This window comes from Anolis sagrei, chromosome 11, assembly GCF_037176765.1.
Source record: "Anolis sagrei isolate rAnoSag1 chromosome 11, rAnoSag1.mat, whole genome shotgun sequence".
NCBI lineage: Eukaryota > Metazoa > Chordata > Lepidosauria > Squamata > Dactyloidae > Anolis > Anolis sagrei.
In genome coordinates, this window is record NC_090031.1 from 4,713,406 (window position 1) to 4,727,821 (window position 14,416).

The following is a 14,416-nucleotide window of genomic DNA, read 5'->3' on the forward strand; positions in this document are numbered from 1 at the left end:
TATAAATCCCAGTACTGACAACTCCAAAGTGTCCAGGCCAATTCTCCTCAAAACCCACCAGTATTCAGATGTGGCATATCTGAGGATGCCTGCTATAGATGCAGGTGAAATGTCAGGAGAAAATGCTACTGGAACATGGCCAGATAGCCCAAAAAACCTACAACAACCCAGTGACTCCGGCCATGAAAGCCTTCGACAATGTGTTTGGCTTAGGACGACATTCACTCACCGTATTGTACGAAAGGAAGCCCAAATACTTCCAAAGGGTGACCTAGAACTCCCAAGACTTCTGCTTGCCAGCGCTGTCATGGCATGCTTGGGAAAATGTGTTAATCCGGCCGCAGACGTCCGATTACCCTCCACATCCGAACCATAACAGTAAAAACAAGGTCATAATCACCTTATTGATTCTGTCTCTGGTTGAAGGAATCTAATCCTCTCTCTCTATGTGTGTGTGTTTGTGTGTTTGTGTTCAAGTCTGGGCTGCTTTCTCTGCTTGGGGATTCGCAATGGCAGGCTCAAAGCCTCTGTTGTTCCAACATGTCAATCCTGGAAACGCCTCTGTTAAGTAGACGGAGATGCGCCCCGATTATCCGAAAAGAGAGCAATTTCTGTCCCTCCGTTGTCTGCTCCTCCAGCAAACATATGGCCCCGGAATCCAAATCCTGCTTTGTGCAAGAGGGATTTCTTCCTCTGCAAGCAGAGGATGGAGGCAGGATGGGTTAGGTAGCACAACGTGATGGTCGAGGAGACCGGTCTCCATTTCCGGACACCAAAATTATGGGCACAGGTGATTTATGCACATTTCAAGCAGACAACGCACACATTAAAATAGTGGGAAGTTTTCCATAGCTTGGCTCAGTCATTCCGCAGTCAAGGAATCAGAAGACTCTGGGTGCATCTGCACAGTCAAATGAATGCAGTTTGACCCCACTTGAATTCAGATTCTGCTCTTAATAACCCCAAATATTACAATGGTTGTTAGAGATAGATAGATACATAGATCAATAGATAGATCGATAGATAGATCGATAGATCAATAGATAGATAGATAGATGCATGCATAGATACATACATAAATACATTCATAGATAGATAGATAGATAGATAGATGCAGAGAGAGACAGAGAGACAGACAGATACATACATACATACATACATACATACATACATACATAGATTCATAGATACATAGATATAAATATAGATAGATACACAGATAGAGAGATACATAGAGATATAGAGAGAGACAGATAGATAGAAAGATACATAGATAGATAGATACATGCATAGATAGATAGATGCACATACATACCTACCTACATAAACAGAGAGATTGATACAAAAATAGATAGATGGATGGATAGATAGATAGATAGATAGATATGTACATACATAGATTCATAGATGGATAGATACGTACATTCATAGATAGATAGATAGATAGATAGATAGATGCACATACATACCTACCTACAGAGATATATATATACAGAAATAGATAGATAGATAGATGGATGGATGGACAGACAAACAGGCAGAGAGACAGATACATACATACGTACATACGTACATACATACATACATAGATGGATAGATACATATTCATACATACATGCATAGAGAGAGAGAGAGAGAGAGACAGAGATAGAGAGATAGATGTACACAGAAATAGATAGATAGATAGATAGATAGATAGATGGATGGATGGATGGATGGATACATACATACATACATAGATTCATAGATGGATACATACATAAATGCATAGACAGACAGACAGACAGATAGATGCACATACATATCTACCTACAGAGAGATGTATACGGAAATAGTTAGATGGATGGATGGATAGATACATACTTAGATAAATACATACATACATGCATGCATGCATACATACATAGATTCATAGATGGATAGATACATACATACACACATAGATAGATAGATAGATGCACATACCTACCTACCTACGTACAGAGAGATGTATACAAAAATAGATAGATGGATGGATGGATGGATGGATGGATGGATGGATGGATGGATAGATACATGCATAGATAAATAGATCCATCCATCCATCCATAGATTCATAGATGGATAGACACATACATGCATAGATAGATAGATAGATAGATGGATGGATGGATGGATGGATGGATGGATAGATAGATGGATAGATAGATGCACATACATACCTATAGAGAGATGTATACAAAAATAGATGGATGGATGGATAGATACATAGATGGATTGGATAGATAGATAGATAGATAGATACATACATACATACATAGATTCATAGATGGATAGATACATGCATAGACAGACAGACAGACAGACAGATAGATGCACATACATACCTACCTACCTACAGAGAGATGTATACAAAAATAGATAGATAGATAGATAGATAGATAGATAGATAGATAGATGGATAGATGGATGGATGGATGGATGGATGGATGGATACATACATACATACATACATACATACATAGATGGATAGATACATACATGCATAGACAGACAGACAGACAGACAGACAGACAGATGTACATACATACCTACCTACATAGATAGATGGATACAAAAATAGAAAGATGGATGGACAGACAGACAGACAGAGAGACAGATAGATAGACACATGGATACTAGTTTTGTGAGACACCAACCCTCTTTAGCAGAAAAGGTGAAATACTTTGTTAAACTAAAACTCCCAGGATTCTATCACATTGAGCCATGGCATTCGCTTGACTCTGTAGATCAGGCATGAGCAAACTTTGGCCCTCTGGGCGTTTTGGACTTCAACTCCCACCATTCCTAACAGCCTCAGGCCCTTTCCTTTCCCCCCTCAGCCGCTTAAGCTGCTAGGAATTGAGGCTGTTTGGAATTGTGGGAGTCGAAGTCCAAAACACCCGGAGGGCCAAAGTTTGACCATGCCTCGTGTAGATCCATTCAAGCGATTCTTGAATGGGGAGCCAACATGTAACAACACCCAATGGGTCGTCTCTAGTTGGGATGAGCCAAGAACACTAGCAGAACTTGGGCCATTGCTTCCTATTAATGGTCCAGTGATGGTGAGTCTGAATGGTCCGATGGTGAGTGTCCCATGTTCCGTAGGGTTCTGCACATCTGACTTCTCTTAACACGGCTCTTCATTGTGCAAATCACCTTGGAAGATTTGCACGAAGCCAGCGGACAGATGCAAGGGGGATGGAAAGGCTTCCAAGCCCAGGGAACAGCTGGCGTGCTGAAGGGGGAACTTGCGGCGTGCGTTCTCATTATTCTAATGCTGTAACGACGTCTGGTAATTATGGGCTGTCGGCTTTTCTAGTGGAACAGACCTTGGTGCTTCAGAGAGAGAGAGGAGGGCGGGGGCCTTTTGGATACCTCCCAACTCATGGCAACATTCAGTGTAGTAAATATCATCTTGGAGGGCTTCCCAGAGCCTCTTCTGCTATCTCCAGGTGCATCTACACTGCTGAATTAATGCAGTTTGACAGTGACACCACTTTACTGAATCCCAGGAGTTGTAGTTTCCACTTGAGTCTTCTCTGTCAAGGAGGGCTGAACTACAACTCCCACAATTGGGTGTCAAACGGCATTCATTCTGCAATGCAGGTGCATCCAGGTGTCACAAAAATATATAATGTGATGAAATACGATGTGCAGATTTGATAAACGTGGATTTAATATGTGTGAGTATCAGAGGCGGCTCTAGGTAATTTTCAACGGTAAGCAAACAGTATTTTGGCTCACCCCCAACCAATCATCGATATATATATATATATTCTGTTCATCGTGGGAGTTCTGTGTGCCATATTTGGTTCAATTCCATCGTTGGTGGAGTTCAGAATGCTCTTTGATTGTAGGTGAACTACAAATCCCAGCAACTACAGCATTTGCAGTATAGTAGATGTTGCCCAGGGGCGCTCTTGAGGCACTCTTGGGGGGGAAATAGACCTTGACATATGCGAGTTGTAGTTACTGGGATGTATAGTTCACCTACAATCAAAGAGCATTCTGAACTCCACCAATGATGGAATTGAACCAAATATGGCACACGGAACTCCCACGACGAACAGAAAATTGGTGGGGGGGGGGGCAAAATACTGTTTGCTTATTGTTGAAAATTACCTAAGGCCACCTCTGTACACAGAGTCAACATCTGCCAGGAAACTGAGACGTAACGAGGATGTTTCAGGTTGGAAAAACACCCATCATTCATTTACAACTTTGGAACAACACCAGCAAGAAATTGCTATATAAGAGACCTTATTACAATCCAAAAAGTGTGACCGACAGTGGCACTGTTCACCCGCCATTCTCTATGGAAAGAGACAGTGTATTGGGAATGTCAGATCAGCAATGGAAAGCAGGAGTTTGGACACCTGGAGTGCAATTTTGGAAATTTCTGATCTTTGACATTATTCTTAGGGAACGAGGATGAATTTTGGCGTTTTAGAAGTTTTAGTGCATTGGCAGATTTGCAAGGAAATGGTGATGTATGCATGATGATGAATAAATGTGTATGTATAATGTGAATGCAGAGTGAAAATGTAACTCCCCCTTTGTTTGTTTGTTAGCCAATGTAATTGTAGGTTGTATTGTCAAAGGCTTTCATGGCCGGAATCACTGGGTTGTTGTAGGTTTTTTTGGGCTATATGGCCATGGTCTAGAGGCATTCTCTCCTGACGTTTCGCCTGCATCTACGGCAAGCATCCTCAGAGGCAGTGAGGTCTGTTGGAACTAGGAAAAAGGGTTTATATATCTGTAGAATGACCAAGGTGGGACAAAGGACTCTTGTCTGCTGGAGCTAGGTGTGAATGTTTCAACTGACCTTGATTAGCATATAATGGCCTGCCAGTGCCTGGAGCAAACTTTTGTTGAGAGGTGATTAGATGTGTCCAACCTGGACACAGCATTTTATTTGAGAACACAGAAATGCTGGACCACTCTCACAACCACCACGTCAGACGACACAGAGAAGCCATTGAAATCCACAAGCATGTGGACAATTTCAACAGAAAGGGGGAAACCATGAAAATGAACAAAATCTGGCTACCAGTATTAAAAAACTCTAAAATTACAACAGCATAACAACAGAGAGGAAACAAACAAGGACATCTAATCACCTCTCAACAAAAGGTTGCCCCAGGCACTGTCAGGCCATCAAATGCTAATCAAGGTGGTCAGCTGAAACATTCACACCTAGCTCCAGCAGACAAGAGTCCTTTGTCCCACCCTGGTCATTCCACAGATATATAAACCCTTTTCCCTAGTTCCAACAGACCTCACTACCTCTGAGGATGCTTGCGAAACGTCAGGAGAGAATGCTTCTAGACCATGGCCATATAGCCCCAAAAAACCTCCAACAACGGAGAGAGGAAACAAACAAGGACATCTAATCACCTCTCAACAAAAGTTTGCTCCAGGCACTGTCAGGCCATCAAATGCTAATCAAGGTGGTCAGTTGGAACATTCACACCTAGCTCCAACAGACAAGAGTCCTTTGTCTCACCCTGGTCATTCCACAGATATATAAACCCATTTTCCTAGTTCCAACAGACCTCACTACCTCTGAGGATGCTTGCCATAGATGCAGGCGAAACGTCAGGAGAGAATGCCTCTAGAACATGGCCATATAGCCTGAAAAAACCTACAACAACTAACTGTAGGTTGTTTGCGGATTCAATGTAGTTACATAGAATCTGTATGTCTGTACGTCCAATGTTGTTCGTTGCGTAAAAGTGTAAAAGTTCTGATATACCCTCTCACGTTGAAAATTGCAATAACAAGAGCCTTTCTTTCAAAGGTATTCATGACACAGGACTGTGAGACACCATGTTTGAATCCTGAGTAGCCATGGAAACCTCTTGGGTGAGTCACACTTTCTCAGCCTCAGAGGAAAACCATGGTAAATTGTCTGAACCTTACGACATGGTCACTCTCACCTGTAATGTACCGAAGGTGGACGCTGCATCCATATAATTTTTTTTAAAGATATGAAACCTTCATTTATTAATCCAAAGGACGTCATTTCCATGTACAACATTCATTGCATAAACTTGGACATACAAAGTATTATTTTTTTTCCACCTCTGGTTAATAACAGACATACAGTGTACAAGATATTGGCTGGATACATGTTTAAACAAATAGTTGGGTACAACGACTTGTCCATAATACATACCTTTTTTTCATTATTTTTTTCCCATTTTTTTTGTATTTTATAGCTACTAAAGACACAGATTCATTAGCTACTTTGGGTCTCCGAACAATTATTCTAAAGGTGACATAAAACACAGAGGAAAAAGAGATGGGGAAAGGACCAGTAGCTAGCTGCAATGGAGGAAAAAAAAACTTCATTCACCAACCCTCCTTTGTTATTGTTTTTTGAAAAAGACACGGCCGACCAATGTCATATGAGGGGCGTTCATTAAAGATTTCCCCTGACCCACTTCTATTTGTCACAGGACGCTGAAACTGCACATGTGTCATGATAAAAGTCTCTATAGGTTACGTCCCAATTTACAACCCAGAACTGAGAATGGTCTTGATGTGACGGGTGCAGAAGTGGCGTGAGGTTTGGTAATGGACCCAGTGGAAGACAGAGCAGTCCTCAAGTTCCTTTACTCGAAAGTCCGCACACCAACGGAGACGTTCGATGAGATGAAAGAGGTTCATGGTGAGGATTCCCTATCATAGATGGAGTCAAGAACTGGCATCGTCTATTCCAATGTCGTCGGACTTTGGTGGAAACAGCTCCAATTCCAGGGTGACCCCACTCTGCTCTTAAGGAACACACCATCCAGCAAGTGGAGGTCGCCATTTTGGAAAATCAGTGCATAAACATTCAGCATTGAGCCCAAAATGTCCAGATGAGTGTGAGGATTCCCCATCATAGGATGGAGTCAAGAACTGGCATCGTCAATCCCAATGTGGTCGGACTTTGGTGGAAACAGCTCAGTCCTCAAGTTCCTTTACTCGAAAGTCCACACACCATAGGAGACATTCGATGAGATGAAAGAGGTTCATGGTGAGGATTCTCCATCATATAATGGAGTCAAGAATTGGCATCGTCAGTCCCAATGTGGTCAGACTTTGGTGGAAACAGCTCAGTCCTCAAGTTCCTTTACTCGAAAGTCCACACACTAAAGGAGACGTTCGATGAGATGAAAGAGGTTCATGGTGAGGATTCCCCATCTTAGGATGGAGTCAAGAACTGGCATGGTCAATCCCAATGTGGTTGGACTTTGGTGCAAACAGCTCCAATTCCAGGGCGACCCCACTCTGCTATTGAGGAACACACCATCCAGCAAGTGGAGGTTGCCATTTTGGAAAATGCCAAATTAATGCCATTTGACGTCTCTTTATAAAGTCGTGGGAGTTGTTGTTGGATGATGTTCTTCACCTTCTCAGCGAAACAACGGCAGCAGCGCACCAAACGACGACATCCCAGGATTACATACGAGGGGTGTTCATTAAAGATGTCCCCTGACCCACTTCTATTTATCACAGGGTGCCGAAACTGCACATGTGTCATGATATATGTCTCTATAGGTTATGTGCCAATTTCCAACTCTGAACTGATAACGATCTTGATGTGACAGGTGCAGAAGTGGGGTGAGGTTTGAGAATGGACTCAGTGGAAGACAGAGCAGTCCTCAAGTTCCTTTACTCGAAAGTCCACACACTAAAGGAGACATTCGATGAGATGAAAGAGGTTCATTGTGAGGATTCCCCATCGTATAATGGAGTCAAGAACTGGCATCGTCAATCCCAATGTGGTCGGACTTTGGTGGAAACAGCTCAGTCCTCAAGTTCCTTTACTCGAAAGTCCACACACTAAAGGAGACATTCGATGAGATGAAAGAGGTTCATTGTGAGGATTCCCCATCGTATAATGGAGTCAAGAACTGGCATCGTCAATTCCAATGTGGTCGGACTTTGGTGGAAAGAGCTCAGTCCTCAAGTTCCTTTACTCGAAAGTCCGCACACTAAAGGAGACATTCGATGAGATGAAAGAGGTTCATGGTGAGGATTCTCCGTCATATAATGGAGTCAAGAATTGGCATCGTCAGTCCCTATGTGGTCGGACTTTGGTGGAAACAGCTCAGTCCTCAAGTTCCTTTACTCGAAAGTCCGCACACTAAAGGAGACGTTCGATGAGATGAAAGAGGTTCATGGTGAGGATTCCCCATCATAGGATGGAGTCAAGAACTGGCATCGTCCACTCCAATGTGGCATCGTCAACTCCAATGTGGTTGGACTTCAGTGGAAACACCTCCAACTCCAGGGCAATCCCACTCTGCTATTGATGGACACACCATACTCGAAAGTCCGCACACCAAAGGAGACGTTCGATGAGATGAAAGAGGTTCATGGTGAGGATTCCCCATCATATGATGGAGTCAAGAATTCGCATCGTCAATCCCAATGTGGTCGGACTTTGGTGGAAACAGCTCAGTCCTCAAGTTCCTTTACTCGAAAGTCCGCACACCAAAGGAGACATTCGATGAGATGAAAGAGGTTCATGGTGAGGATTCCCCATCATACGATGGAGTCATAGAGTCATAGAATCATAGAGTTGGAAGAGACCTCATGGGCCATCCAGTCCAACCCCCTGCCAAGAAGCAGGAATATTGCATTCAAATCACCCCTGACAAGTCAAGAATTGGCACCCCTGACGAGTCAAGAATTGGCATCATCAATCCCAATGTGGTCGGACTTTGGTGGAAACAGCTCGGTCCTCAAGTTCCTTTACTCGAAAGTCCGCACACCAAAGGAGACATTCGATGAGATGAAAGAGGTTCATGGTGAGGATTCCCCATCATATAATGGAGTCAAGAATTCGCATCGTCAATCCCAATGTGGTCGGACTTTGGTGGAAACAGCTCAGTCCTCAAGTTCCTTTACTCGAAAGTCCGCACACGAACGGAGACGTTCGATGAGATGAAAGAGGTTCATGGTGAGGATTTCCCATCAGATGATGGAGTCAAGAACTGGCGTCGTCCACTCCAATGTGGTCGGACTTCGGTGGAAACACCTCCAACTCCAGGGCGACCCCACTGTGCTCTTGATGGACACACCATCCAGCAAGTGGAGGTCGTCATTTTGGAAGATCACCACATAACCCTGCGCCACCGAGCCCAAAATGCCAAGATGAGTGTGGGGTCCATGGAAAAAATCACCCAAGACCATCTTCACCTGCATAAGGTCTCCACTCGCTCACTCACACCTTTGCAGAAGCAGGAACGAGGTGAATGCTCTCAGGCTCTCTTGACAAGGACGTGCCATGGAAACCAGGAGGACTTTGTCAACACAGTGGATGAAAGCTGGGTCCATCACTCTGATCCTGAGACTAAAGTCCAGTCAATGCCATGGAAGCATCCTGACTCACCGTCTCCAAAGAAGGGACGTCCCCAACTCTCAGCAGGCAAGGTCATGCTCACAGTATTTTGGGACCAGCACAGAGTTGTATGGATGGATTTCCTAGCAAAGGGGACCAGCATCACTGGGGCAGGCTAGGCTTCACTGTGGGAGGCCATCCAAACCAAGAGACAATGTGGCATGCTCACCAAAGGCAAGGCAAGGCACCCGTTCCCAACTCACCTGTTGCCCAAATGGAAGAAGCATGCTCCTGTGGCTTGGACATTCTTCCGCATCCTCCTGATTCACCCCACCTCGCACCATCGGACTGCCACCTCTTTCCAACAAGGAAGTTATTTTTGAAAGGCAAGCATTCCTCAGATGATGAGACTCTGCTTTCTGAAGTCACAACATGGCTTTCGGAGCAACCCATTGGTTTGTACAAGCGAGGTGTTGACAGTTGCTTCAAAAGATGGGAAAAGAGTGTGTCCCTAGATGGTGGCACCGAAGGAGAGAAGGACTCAGAACTGGGCCAAGTTGTATTGCTCTCAATCCACAGGAAGTGGGTCGGGGGGGGGGGGATCTTTAATGAACACCCCTTTTTCCAACAACTCCATACAACCATCGGAGCCGGTTGTGATGTAGGAAATGTCCATGCAAAACACCAAAATAGAGTGGGTGGGTGCGGATGAGAGAGAGAGAGAAACGTGTGTCCCTACCCACCTCGACGATACATTTCCAACAGTCATTGCCTTAACATTGTACTACAGCGTTGCTATTGGAACAAAAGAAGGCAAAGAAACAACCCCCCGAAATCACCCCCAAACCCCTGGAAAATCAAAACCAAACCACAACCGAAAAATAAAATGGTTTGTCAAGTGCAGTTCCAGCTGCAAATGAGTGGTCTCTTGTATTGTTATTGTTTACCCCCTGGTTTTTTTGGGTAACCGTCGGAGAACGGTGCGCCGACCTTGACAACAACGGCTCCTCTCCTTTGGCTATTTTGGCAGCTGGGTTTTCTACAAAATCTATTTCCATATATTGCACAGAGCTCTGGCTTCTTCGTTGCCGGCGTTCTGTTTACCCGACCGTTCGGGTGGACTACAACTCGTCGGATCGGACGACGTGGAAGAGCGTGACGTTGTAAAGTATCTGGTGACCATTGTTCCAGGCGTAGAGAGCCCTGTCTTTCGGGTTGTAGTCCAACATGGAAATGTGGGAGTATTTATTTAAGAAGGGGATATCTATATACTCGTACGTGGAGGTGTTGGTCTGGTAAGCGTACGTCACCTTGGTGCCGCCGGAGTAACCGTTGGTGACGTATAAAGTGCCGCAGATGATAAAGCCTTCTCCGGCGCTGCGTTTGGGGTAGCTGGTGTTCCACGTCTGGAGGCTCTGCAAGGTGTTGGGGTCCAGCTTGCTGATGACAATGTTCCCCGCGTTCTGGTTGGTGGCGTAGACGGCCCACAGGCCGTTCTCGTCCACCATGAGGTCAATGTCCGAATGGCCACCCCAGGCGTAGTGGTAGACATTGTTGTAGCCGGCGTAGTCCAAGCTCCGCGTCTTGAGGATGGTCTCCGTCTTCAAGTCAAACTTGATGATGATGTGGCTTTGGTATTTGTTGAAATAGATTGAGCCGTTGTAGACCACTTGGCCCGTCCCGGACCATGGATGGGGGAGGCGGTGAGACGTGAAGTTGTCCGTGTTCATGAAATCCGACATGGATTTGTACTCCCGAACAAAGCGGTTGTTGTGGTAGCTGTCCATGTACCAGACCTGGAGGAGAAAGGCACAGAAGAGACACAAATATCAGGAAATGGTGTATGTCAGTGTTTCAAAACTTTCCTAATACCTCTTAATACAGTTCCTCATGTCGTGGTGACCCTGTAATTATTTTTGTTGCTACTTCATAACTTCGTTGCTATTTCATAACTCCTGCTACCAAACAGGAGCTTTTTTGTTGAGTTCCAGGGCCAGAGAAGCAGATGGCGGAAACAGGAGAACGGCCTGCCTCAAGTGTGTGTGCTTGCTCCATCCATGTTCAACATCTACACAGATGACCAGCCACTGCCAGAAGGGACAGAGAGTTTCATCTATGTTGACGATCTTGCCATCACCGCTCAAGCAGGGAGCTTTGAGATGGTAGAACAGAAGCTCTCCAAAGCTCTAGGTGCCCTTACCGCCTACTACAGGGAAAACCAGCTGATCCCTAATCCATCTAAAACACAGACATGTGCTTTTCATCTCAAGAACAGACACGCATCCTGAGCTGTGAGGATGACCTGGGAAGGAATCCCACTGGAGCATTGCAACACACCCAAATACCTGGGAGTCACTCTGGACCGTGCTCTGACCTACAAGAAGCACTGCCTGAACATCAAGCAAAAAGTGGGCGCTAGAAACAACATCATACGAAAGCTGACTGGCACAACCTGGGGATCACAACCAGACACAGTGAAGGCATCTGCCCTTGCGCTACGCTACTCTGCTGCTGAGTATGCATGCCCAGTGTGGAACACATCTCACCACGCTAAAACAGTGGATGTGGCTCTTAATGAGACATGCCACATCATCACGGGGTGTCTGCACCCCACACCACTGGAGAAATTACACTGCTTACATCCGCTGGGAAGTAGCAGCCAACAGTGAAAGGGCCACGGCAGTGACATCCCCAGCTCATCCCTTGTCTGGGTATCAGCCAGCACGTCAACGACTTAAATCTAGAAATAGTTTTCTAAGATCTACAGAGACACTCGCTGGAACACCTCAGCAAGCCAGAGTCCAAAAGTGGCAGGCTCAAACCCAGAACCTCAACCGATGGCTGATACCAGTTGAAGTCCAAAACACCCGGAGGGCCAAAGTTTGCCCATGCCTGATCTGTACTGCTGAACGAATGCAATTTGAAACCACTTGATTTCCCATGGGAGTTGTAGTTTTACAAGGTCTCGAATCTTTTTTCCCCAATGAATGGTGACGTCACAACAAACTACAGCTTCTAGTACTCCATGGCAACAAGACAGTGGGTTTCTACAGAATGATCCCTCCCATCCAGCATCTGGTTAACTATTCCAGGGTACCGTAATCCAACACAAAGCAATCTAGTGATGGTTAGAAAAGAGGATTAGACAAACTCGGAGAGTCTGTTATTTATTTACTGATGACCTCCGGCCACATGCTTCACGGGGGATCCTCCCTGTAGTCATCTGAAGAGCCACAGTCAGTCTGTTGCTGGACTGCAATGCCTATCATTGACTCTGCTAGCTTGGGTTGATGGGAGTCGCTATCAGATCACAACCCTACACTCGTTTATAGACCTTGATAACCCCAAATATCACCTTGGTTGTTACGTTCTACTATTGATAACTCCAAATATTGCAATGACTGTTGCATTCTACTCTTAATAATCCCAAATATGCAACGGTTGGTACGTTCTACTCTTAATAACCCCAAATATCTAAATGGTTGTTACATTCTATGCTTGGTGACACCAAATATCAAAATGGCTGTTAAATTCTACGCTTGATAACCCCAAATATTGCAACGGTTGTTACGTTCTAAGTTTGATAACCCCAAATAACACAATGGTTGTTGCTTTCTACACTTGATAACCCCAAATATCGCAATGGCTGGTACGTACTATGCTTGGTGACACCAAATATTGCACTGGTTGTTACGTTCTACTCTTAATAACCCCAAATATCGCCATGGTTGCTATGTTCTACTCTTAATAACACCAAATATTACAATGGTTGTTATGTTCTACTTTTAATAACCCCAAATATCACAATGGTTGTTACATTCTACTCTTAATAACACCAAATATTGCCATGGTTGTTCTGTTCTACTCTTAATAACACCAAATATCACAATGGTTGTTCTGTTCTACACGTGATAACCCCAAATATTGTTACGGTTGTTGCTTTCTACACTTGATAACCCCAAATATCACAATGGTTGGTATGTTCTATGCTTGGTGACACCAAATATCGAAATGGTTGTTACTTCTATGCTTGATGACCACAAATATCTCCATGGTTGTTACGTTCTACTCTTAATAACACCAAATATCGCAGTGGTTGTTAAATTCTATGCTTGGTGACACAAAATATCTCCATGGTTGTTATGTTCTACTCTTAATAACACCAAATATCGCAATGGTTGTTACATTCGACACTTGGTGACACCAAATATCACAATGGTTGTTACATTCTACTCTTAATAACACGAAATATCGCAATGGTTGTTAGGTTCTACGCTTGGTGACACCAAATATCGCCATGGTTGTTATGTTCTACTCTTAATAACACCAAATATCACAGTGGTTGTTCTGTTCTACACGTGATAACCCCAAATATTGTTACGGTTGTTGCTTTCTACACTTGATGACCCCAAATATCTCAATGGTTGTTACGTTCTACTCTTAATAATCCCAAATATCACAATGGTTGTTACATTCTACTCTTAATAACACCAAATATAGAAATGGTTGTTATGTTCTATGCTTGATAATTCCAAATATCACAGTTGTTGTTATGTTCTACGCTTGGTGACACCAAATATCACAATGGTTGTTATGTTCTACTCTTAATAACACCAAATATCGCAATGGTTGTTAAATTCTATGCTTGGTGACACCAAATATCGCAATGGTTGTTGCGTTCTATGCTTGATAACCCCAAATATTGCAATGGTTGTTACGTTCTAAGTTTGATAACCCAAATATCAAAATGATTGTTACATTCTATGCTTGGTGACACCAAATATCGCAATGATTGTTACGTCCTACTCTTAATAACACCAAATATCTCAATTGTTGTTACGTTCTAAGTTTGATAACCCCAAATATCGCAATGGTTGTTACATTCTACTCTTAATAATCCCAAATATCGCCATGGTTGTTACATTCTTCTCTTAATAACACCAAATATCACAATGGTTGGTGTGTTCTATGCTTGATGACCCCAAATATTGCAACGGTTGTTACATTCTAATCTTAATAACCCCAAATATTGCAACGGTTGTTACATTCTAATCTTAA

At 43.8% G+C, this 14,416-nt stretch overlaps 1 protein-coding gene across 2 annotated transcripts in view; it reads right to left on the reverse strand.

Annotated features, from left to right (window-relative positions):
• Positions 1-5,994: 5,994 nt before the first annotated feature.
• The window catches only part of OLFM1 (olfactomedin 1), a 72,005-nt gene continuing 63,583 nt past the window's right edge, over positions 5,995-14,416 (reverse strand). For both annotated transcript variants that reach the window (XM_060757475.2, XM_060757474.2), the window contains exon 6: positions 5,995-11,154. In XM_060757475.2, the coding sequence (XP_060613458.2) occupies positions 10,480-11,154 (675 nt within the window). In that variant the 3' untranslated portion in view covers positions 5,995-10,479. The remainder of the gene's footprint in view (positions 11,155-14,416) is intronic.